We start from the raw sequence: 10,000 nt of genomic DNA, 5'->3' as shown, positions 1-10,000 counted from the left end.
GGGACGCTTGTGACCATGTCTGCTCTAGGTGAGTTGTGTGTTTGTGATTTTAGGTTGGGGTCATGACAATGGAGAAAGAGAACAGTCTCGGGACAGTATCTTAAGACTACAACACTTTGCCACGTTGCACATCTTTTGTTGACGTGTGGAGGGGAGAACCGACCAACCAAAGCAATGCTCTACTTGTGAACTGTTTTCAAGTTGACATTTATGACTTGGAGAAATGGGAGTAAAAATTGCACAAATACACACTGAGTACACCAAACATTAGGGACACCTTCCTAACATAGAGTTGCACACAGTATTTCAAGACGTTTAGTGGATGTTTCTCTTCCTTTTCTCTTCAAAGCTGCAATATGTCACTTTTTGAGCGACCCGACCAAATGTGCATAGACATTTGCATAGTTATAGATCTGTCATTCTCATTGATAGCAAGTCTAAGAAGAGGAAGATGTAGTATGTTCTATGGGCGCCCATTCTATGTTTCTCATTCCTAGGTTTTGTTTTTGTGTCTTTAACTTTCGGTTTTGTACACTGGCTTCAAACAGCTGAAAATGAAATATTTTTGGTTATTGAAAATATGTTTCACCGCGGTTTAATTGGTATATTGATTCTCTACACTTTACATTGCTTGTTTTGTCACATAAACTGAAATTAGGTGAACTATTCTAATTTTTGCAACCAGGAAATGTCAGAGTTATTTCTGCATATCCCACCTTTAAACTTGTAAGGCGTGGATATAAGGACGAACAACTCTTAGACGGATAATATTTCATATCCAACTGCGAGGTTCACATACTTCAAAAGATAGTTCAAAGACCACTCGGGAACCTGCATGAACCCCAACATCTTTCAAAATGAATAGTCTCGTGGTCGTCCATTCACCCCGGCTCCATCACCAGATCAACACACAGCTGTCACGCTCTCGCCCACCTTCTCCAAACGTCGCAGATAGAAACACAATGACCAGAGCTGATTTGAGTCTCTAGTCTACAGGACAAGCACTCATATCTGTCCTACGCGATAAGTTGAGCGTTCTATAACGTTTGCAGCTTTCTGAACAGGGCCCGTTATTTCCAGTTAGGGATGGCCAGTCCCCTCCTGTCACTCTGTTGTGGCGGGTCATCCATATTCCTCCAAGACAGGTTGTCACAGCCCTCTAACACGGGCCATCCCTCATCCTCATCCTCCCTTTTCTCTCCCTCTCCCTTTCCTCATCCGTCCATCAGCCTGACAGCTTGGGGTGCTGACCTCTCACCCCCAGGGTCAAACTCCTGGTTACCCACAATCCCTGGCTGCTGAGGAGCCTGACCAGAGCCCAGCTCAAACAGAGCCCCCTGTTAATAAGAGTAACAGAATACGCTCGTTTTGTTGCTGTTTGCAATCAATTCTGGAGGCGCACACCTGGTATGGCGAGGCCAGTGGATGCAATCATTTATATAGCAACTGTCTTCACAAGGGTATCAACATTCACTAACTCAGAGAGGCTGCTGCCTACATTGAGACCCAATCACTGGTCACTTTAATAAATGGATCACTAGTCACTTTACACAATGGCACTTTACTCATATCACATGTACAGTTGAAGTCTGAAGTTTACATACACATAGGTTGGAGTCATTAAAACGTTTTTCAACCACTCCACAAATTTCTTGTGAACAAACTATAGTTTTAGCAAGTCGGTTAGGACATCTACTTTGTGCATGACACAAGTAATTTTTCCAACAGATTATTTCACTTGTGTGTGTGTGTGGATCAGAATTGGGTCAGAAGTTTACATACACTAAGTTGACCGTGCCTTTAAACAGCTTGTAAAATTCCAGAAAATGATGTCATGGCTTTAGAAGCTTCTGATAGGCTAATTGACATAATTTGAGTCAATTGGAGGTGTACCTGTGGTTGTATTTCAAGGCCTACCTTCAAACTCAGTGTCTCTTTGCTTGACATCATGGGAAAATCCAAAGAAATCAGCCAAGACCTCAGAAACAAAAATTGTAGACCTCCACATGTCTGGCTCATCCTTGAGATCAATTTCCAAAAGCCTGAAGATACCACGTTCATCTGTACAAACAATAGTACGCAAGTATAAACACCATGGGACAACGCAGCCGTCATACCGCTCAGGAAGGAGATGCGTTCTGTCTCCTAGAGGTGAACGTATTTCGGTGCAAAAAGTGCAAATCAATCCCAGAACAACAGCAAAGGACCTTGTGAAGATGCTGGAGGAAGCAGGTACAAAAGTATCTATATCCACAGTAAAACGAGTCCTATATCGACATAACCTGAAAGGCCGCTCTGCAAGGAAGAAGCCACTGCTCCAAAATCGCCGTAAAAAAAGACAGACTACGGTTTGCAACTGCACATGGGGACAAAGATCATACTTTTTAGAGAAATGTCCTCTGGTCTGATGAAACAAAAATAGAACTGTTTGGCCATAATGACCATTGCTATGTTTGGAGGAAAAGGGGGAGGCTTGCAAGCCGAAGAAAACCATCCCAACCGTGAAGCACGGGGGTGGAAGCATCATGTTGTGTGGGAGCTTTGCTGCAGGAGGGACTGATGCACTTCACAAAATAGATGGCAACATGAGGGAGGAAAATTATGTGGATATATTGAAGCAACATCTCAAGACATCAGTCAGGAAGTTAAAGCTTGGTCGCAAATGGGTCTTCCAAATGGACAATGACCCCAAGCATACTTCTAAAATTGTGGCAAAATGGCTTATGGACAACAAAGTCAAGGTATTGGAGTGGCCATCACAAAGCCCTGACCTCAATCCCATAATCAAATTTGTGGGCAGAACTAAAAAAGTGTGTGGAAGCAAGGAGGCCTAAAAACCTGACTCAGTTACAAAACCTGACTCAGGCCAAAATTCTTCCAACTTATTGTGGGACGCTTGTGGAAGGCTACCCGAAACATTTGACCCAAGTTAAACAATTTAAAGGCAATACTACCAAAAACGAATTGAGTGCATGTAAACTTCTGACCCACTGGGAATGTGATGAAAGCTAAAAATAAAAGCTGAAATAAATCATTCTCTCTACTATTATTCGGACATTTCACATTCTTAAAATCGTGGTGATCCTAACTCACCTAAGACACATATTTTTTACTAGGATTCAATGTCAGGAATTGTGAAAAACTGAGTTTAAATGTATTTTGCTAAGGGTGTATGTAAACTTCTGACTTCAACTGTATATACTGTATTTTATATTATCTATTGCATCTTGCCACTCTGCCACTGCTCATCCATATAGAAACATGTACATATTCTCATTCACCCCTTTAGATTTGTGTGTATTAGGTAGTTGTTGGGGAATTGTTAGATTACTTGTTAGATATTACTGCACTGTCAGAACTAGAAGCACAAGCATTTCGCTACACTCACAATAACATCTGCTAACCATGTGTATGTGACCAATACGATTGGATTTGATTGTTACCAGGATTTTATCTGCAACTGTGAAAGTGAAGGTGCCTTTGGCATACTTGTACCGAGGTAGCACCACCTCTATCTCATACCATCCACACCTGTGTGAAAGAACAAAATAACAGAGTGGAGGGGAGGGGAGGAAAAGATCACTGCAGATTTTTACCCCGCTCTCCCTCCCTCCCTCCCTCCCTTCCTGCCCTTGTACCTTGATTCCTGTTTAATATCGAGACTGATGAGCCCAATTTGGGCCTCGTTCTTGGACCGGCCGCAGTGATTAATGGGCCAGCGAGGTGGCATCGGCGCCGCGTCCTCTACACACACACACGCACACACACACACACACACACACACAGAGCCACGGACACTCTGCTCCTATAGCCGCCACCAAACCTGGCTTGTAATTGATGACACCATGGCCAGGCCCACCATTTGCAAACCAAATGCAGGCGAGAGGACTCTCTTCTCTCCAACACCACCTCTCTCTCTCTCTCTCTCTCTCTCTCTCTCTCTGTCTCTCTCTCTCTGTCTCTCTCTCTCTTTCCCCCTCTCTCTCTCTCTCTCTCTCTCTGTCTGTCTGTCTCTCTCTCTCTCTCTCTCTCTCTCTGTCTATTCTCTTTTCGATTTCACTTATTTCATTAGGAGTTTGTCATGCAAATGGGGGAGCTGGGTGCAGGGTGTGACATCCCCTCCCAAAGCATGATAAATATTTGATCAGGCCTAATGGAAATTGTCAAGCCCGTCTAATTGTGCCACCCATTATATGAAGCTCGCTATCAAAGGCAGACATACCCTTTGACCCCACCCCCCCGTCTCTCTCTCGTCTCTTTTTCTTCGTCGCTATCTCGCTTTGGTCTGGGGTTGTCGCGTCTCTTTCGGTCCCCTGCGTACAGACAGGAGTCACTGTGAGACTGCAAAGTCTGTCCTTCCCGTGTGTCACAGCTTCCTCCTTCCTCCTCTTTCGCTCGTCTCCATTGTTGTCCTCCTTTTGGTTCCATGTTTTTTTGTTGTTTCCTGTTTGAGGAAATGCAAAGCTGTGGGCTGGGCTCAGAACACAAGCACCCGCGTTCCTACACACAAGCATTTCTACACACACAATTCCCACAGAATGTTAGCCCATTCCCCTGCTGTAACATTTGATATGGACATCTGTCATACAAAGTGACACCACACATAACCCGCTGCGATAGCAGACATGATGCTTGGTTACTCCTTGGATTTTTAAAAAGAAAAAAATTCGCTCAAGGCTTCTTTGATCTTTTCTCCTAAACTATTTCTCAACTTTCATGTGGGGAAATGGGTTTGGACGGTTGCTGTGCCTTTCAGAGCCTACGACATCAGATTCGGATTCTGTTCGCTTTGCTTTCACATCTGATCGTTTTCACAGAATGGACGCAGAGACATGTGAGTGTATGTAGACGCACAGTACATCTTGTAAAGCAGTGAAGCGGACCCATTCCCACTGTTCCCGTATGTCCTCCTGGTGGTTGACTGGAGGCTCTATAGCAGCGTTTTGACGAACGCGGTCCTGGGGACTCAAAGAGGTGTGCATTCTGGGCTTTTCCTCCCAGCACCACACAGCTGATTCAAGTATTTACCTCATAAACAAGCTTTGATGATCTAAATTAGCTGTGTGGTGCTGGGGCAAAAACCAAAAGGTGCACCCGGGGGGCCCAGGACCGAGTTTGGGAAACGCTGGTCTATAGCCTCATTACATTCCAGCAGTTTTGTCTCTCTACTGGGGGACCAGGGTCTGTATCCACAAATATCTCAGAGTAGGAATCCTGATCTAAGATCAGTCCCCCCCCCCCCCCTGTCCCTTCATTATAATCTAAAAGGCAAAACTGATCCTAGACCAGCACTTATAAGATGCTTAGTGAATATGGGACCAGGGTTGCTTGGTTTCGTTAATATGTAGAGAGTGGTAGCTAGCTAGTGAGCCCATAGACAGAGGCCAGACTGCGGCAGGGAGGTCGTCTGACTGCCAATGAGCCCAGGCAACCAGACAGGGTCTCTCCATTCATCAGCACAACACTGTTTGGCTTCCTGCTGTTTTGTGTTTGGAAAAGCAGCCCGTTTGATTCGAATACTGATTCCCCATTGATAGCCTTTCTCGCTTCCGATCTAATTAGCCCAAGTTTTGTCTCTGGCTAAATGGAGATGGTGGAGGGGGGAAGCTGGGGGGAGGCAGAAAACAACACCACACTGCTGTGAATCTTCGACAAACAAAAAAGAGTCAGGAAGAACAACAAACATACAGGATGAATGGGGAGGGGGGGGGGGGCTTGGACAGAGGAATAATTAAGAAAGGTAGTCTCATTGAGGTCGGACATCTTTATGCGAGAAAGACCTGGTTTTGTAGAACAAATGAGCACCGTGTGTTGTCCACGTCTGGAGGAATGAGATGCCACAGCGCTATGTGTGTGTTGGGGAGGGACTGTGCAGTGGGGGGGACTGTGCTCGTTTCAGGATGTGTGCTATATTTCAACACAGCCTCTCACCCTCTGTCTCTCTCTGTCGCCTCTCTCTCTCTCTCTCTCTCTCTCTCTCTCTCTCTCTCTCTCTCTCTCTCTCTCTCTCTCTCTCTCTCTCTCTCTGCCCCCTCCACCCCTTGACAAAACCCACCCAGGGCAACCCAATTCTCTCTGTAACAGTGGAGTTTCAGCCTGCTCCTCATGCATCAGTGGGACAGAGGATAGCACTCGTAGGCAGGCAGGCAGGCAGTCTTCAACATAGAGATACATTAAATTACTCTGCGTTCTACTTATTTCTATGGTTTTCAGTGGGGACAGCAAGGCCAGGGTCAGCTCTCTCTCTCTCTCTCTCTCTCTCTCTTTCTCTCTTTCTTTCTTTCTCTCTCTCTCTTTCTCTCTCGCTCGATATCTTTCTATCACTATCTCTCCCCCTCTCACTCTCTCTTTCCCTCTTCCTCTTTTGACTCTCTCGTTGGGCCCCTGAGAGGACCCTTGTCTGGCCGATGACTAATAGTAGGGCCTGTGCAGCGGCCCCTGTCCCTCCCCCCAGAGGCCCCAGAGAGCAGCAGCCTTATTTGGGATGTCACCTGCTGCACTCCACTCAGCTCGTCAGCCTGATAACAGAGACAGATGAGAGAGGGGGTATCGGAGCTCTCCCATTACACCAGGGGAGGGCCACCTGAGCTAAAGACGGCCATTTGTTCCCAAATCGACCCGCCGACCCCCTCCTAATTACCAGCCAATTATCTCCAAACGCACGCCGTTCACCCCCACCGCCAGCGTCGGCGACCCCTTTACAAATTGCTTTTCGCTCTATCTGTCGTTGTCTCGCCATAGTGGTCTGTCTATTGAGAGAGAGAGAGAGAGAGAGAGAGAGAGAGAGAGAGGTGGTGTTTGTGCACATGAGAGAGAGAGCCTCCACAGAGGTAACCTCCCTCACACACACACACACACACACGCACGCACATACACACATACACACACACTGCTGGCACTGAGGTCAAACACACACACTCACCGGGGGCCAAGTTGGGTATTATTTAGGCATAGGAGAAAGAGGGGGCATAAAACAACACATGCACACACACACACACACACACACACACACACACACAGCCTTGTGGCACCACTCAGTCTCAGTGCTGGGACAGGGCTCTGAGAGGGGGTCCGTGGCGGGCCTCCGGGCTGGCGGAGAAGCGAGCCGTGCCCCCGTTCCCAGAATTCTTTGTGGCGGGCCCATTGTTTGGCACTGCTGTATACAGTATTGTGCACTGGCCGGCTGATTGTGTCTGTGTCTCCGCTCCTCCGCTTCTCGACTCGAGGTTGTGGAGGAGGTAGAGGGAGCGGTAGTATTGTTCCCCCCTCCTCCTCGTCTCTCCCTCCTCCCCCTCTACACTTGTTGCTCATTCTCCTGCCTTCCTTCCCATCTGTTTCCCAGTCTTCCTTCTCACCGCCAAGCAAGATGGATTCCTCCACAGACCACTTCTACTACTTCTGTTAGTGCGTGCGTGCGTGTGTGTGTGTGTGTGTGTGTGTGTGTTATTGGAGCTATGGCTCCTCAGCTGGAGGAAGCTGGGTGGGGGGGGGGTTATAATGGAGTGATCCCAGATATCATCTCTCCTGGGTCATTCAGTGACACATCATCTACTAGCAGCGCCACCTCTACTGGTGCTTGATCCACTTTCATCTGGTTCAATATGATTCTGGACTTGACCCTGTGTAGTGTATGGAACAGGATACATGTAATATATATGTTTGTGTGAATGTGTATATGTATACATATGTGCATACACACACGCAGACACACACACTTTTCTTTCACTTTGTCAAACTTGATTTTCCTCTGTTCTCGTGTCTTTCCTCCGAGCTAGACAGTGGGTGTTTCTCAATACTGTGAACCTTCATTGCAAAACAGTGTTTTAATCAAGTATTTGGTGACGTGAATATATTTAGTATAGTTTAATCTAAAAAGGATAGCAATTCTTTGTGGCTAGCTAGCTAGCCAGTTAGCCCTATTAACTTACTATGGCCCCATTCACTAAACCTTCTTCCAGCCAGGGGAAAGGCAATAGAGTCGAAACTAGATATACTCATAGCAAATGTTTTACTTCATAATAATCAGATAGCTATATCGTAATAATCTAGCTAACCAGATTGTTTAAAATAGACCAAAAACTAATGTCATGCAAGGTCGATGTAAATTATTTGTGGGTAGCTAGCTATCTAACAATTCTTTGTGGCTGTCTGGATACTAGCAGTAGCTAGCCCTATTGACTTACGACCTACGCACACTACAGTGAGTGTTTCCCCGAGTTTTTTGTTAATTGACATTTTTTTGTACCCCTTTTTCTACCAAATTGGTAGTTACAGTCTTGTCCCATCGCTGCAACTCCCGTACTGACAAGGGAGAGGCGAAGGTCGAGAGCCGTGCGTCTCCCCAAAACATAACCCTGCCAAGCCACACTGCTTCTTGACACACTGCTCACTTAACCCTGAAGCCTGCCGCACCAATGTGTCGGAGGAAACACTGTAGTAACATTGGATGCGCCCGGCTTGCCACATGGAGTTTCTAGAGTGTCATGGGACAAGGACATCCCCGCCAACCAAACCCTCCCCTAACCTGGCTCATGGGTCTCACGGTCGCGACACAGCCTGGGATTGAACCAGGGTCTGTAGTGACGCCTCTAGCACTGTAATGCAGTGCCTTAGACCGCTGCACCACTCGTGAGTCTGTTTCCCTGAGTTAGTGGTCCCTCTATCTCTGGTCCCTCTAACTCTGGTCCCTCTATCTCTGCTCCCTCTATCTCTGGTCCCTATAACTCTGGTCCCTATAACTATGGTCCCTATAACTCTGGTCCCTCTATCTCTGGTCCCTCTATCTCTGGTCTCTCTATCTATGGTCCCTATAACTATGGTCCCTATAACTCTGGTCCCTCTATCTCTGGTCCCTCTATCTCTGGTCCCTCTAACTCTGGTCCCTCTATCTCTGCTCCCTCTATCTCTGGTCCCTCTAACTCTGGTCCCTCTATCTCTGCTCCCTCTATCTCTGGTCCCTCTATCTCTGGTCCCTCTAACTCTGGTCCCTCTATCTCTGCTTCCTCTATCTCTGGTCCCTCTATCTCTGGTCCCTATAACTCTGGTCCCTCTATCTCTGGTCCCTATAACTATGGTCCCTCCATCTCTGGTCCCTCCATCTCTGGTCCCTCCAACTCTGGTCCCTCCAACTCTGGTCCCTCCAACTCTGGTCCCTCCATCTCTGGTCCCTCCAACTCTGGTCCCTCCAACTCTGGTCCCTCCAACTCTGGTCCCTCCATCTTTGGTCCCTCCAACTCTGGTCCCTCTAACTCTCCTCTCAGGTCTGGGTATTGGGTAGGCTAGGCTCCATGTCTGTTAGCTGTGAGTTAAGTTGACTTGATGTTAAGTGGATTAGGAGCTCCCTCCTATTGGACGGACATCCACCCTGACAGTGTGTTGAAATGTTCATTAGGCACCAAACGGAAGAAAACGTACTGAAACAAGAAAGGGCTACGTGGACTTTTCCAGTGAGAAGTGCTCATTTTCTGTTTTCCGTCGCAAAATGTTTTGCGATGTTGTGCCCTCATGTATACGACCCAGGTGATGGAGCAAGAGTAGAGTCACAATGACAGAGACACTCAGGGCAGAGAGCTGAGGGTGATGCTGAGTAATGTAATTCTCTCTCTCTCTCTCTGTGTATATCCCTATGAACCGCACCAATACCTTCCCAGTCATTTATTTGTGTAAGTCATCAGGTCCCGGAACATACAGTAATGTGAATGGGAGGGTGCTGGTGTACACAGGAGACATGTTGATGTACAATACAATACTTTCAATTCATTTTTATGCCACCACTGTAGCAAACACAAAACAGCTGGAGTAGCCAACAGCCTAACTTCTGTGACATTTCTTTTATTTGGAAGTGATGGATTGCTGACGTTCATTCAAATGCTCAATCTTCCCTCGGTCATTCATTAATTAAGCCTAAAATTGAGAATCGAGCTGAGTAAATTTTTTTCATCAATCCATTTCATTCAATTCTCTCTCCAGATTGTGACCAAAAAACACTTTAGTACTTTAA

The 10,000-nt window shown here is 46.6% G+C and overlaps 1 protein-coding gene across 8 annotated transcripts in view; it reads left to right on the top strand.

The window, feature by feature from the left end:
- prdm16 (PR domain containing 16) overlaps positions 1-10,000 on the top strand; it is a 235,315-nt gene that overhangs the window by 50,568 nt on the left and 174,747 nt on the right. The window contains exon 1 of one of the 8 annotated variants that reach the window (XM_031794073.1): positions 1-28. This exon is cut by the window's left edge and continues 90 nt beyond it. The exons of the other annotated variants lie outside the window; for them this stretch is intronic. Coding sequence (XP_031649933.1) covers positions 16-28 — 13 coding nt within the window. The 5' untranslated portion in view covers positions 1-15. The remainder of the gene's footprint in view (positions 29-10,000) is intronic. 8 annotated transcript variants of the gene reach the window in all.

This window comes from Oncorhynchus kisutch, linkage group LG17 (genome assembly GCF_002021735.2).
Source record: "Oncorhynchus kisutch isolate 150728-3 linkage group LG17, Okis_V2, whole genome shotgun sequence".
NCBI classification, from domain to species: domain Eukaryota; kingdom Metazoa; phylum Chordata; class Actinopteri; order Salmoniformes; family Salmonidae; genus Oncorhynchus; species Oncorhynchus kisutch.
Note: the sequence above shows the minus strand (reverse complement) of the source record. Positions and strands in the feature narration are given on the sequence as shown.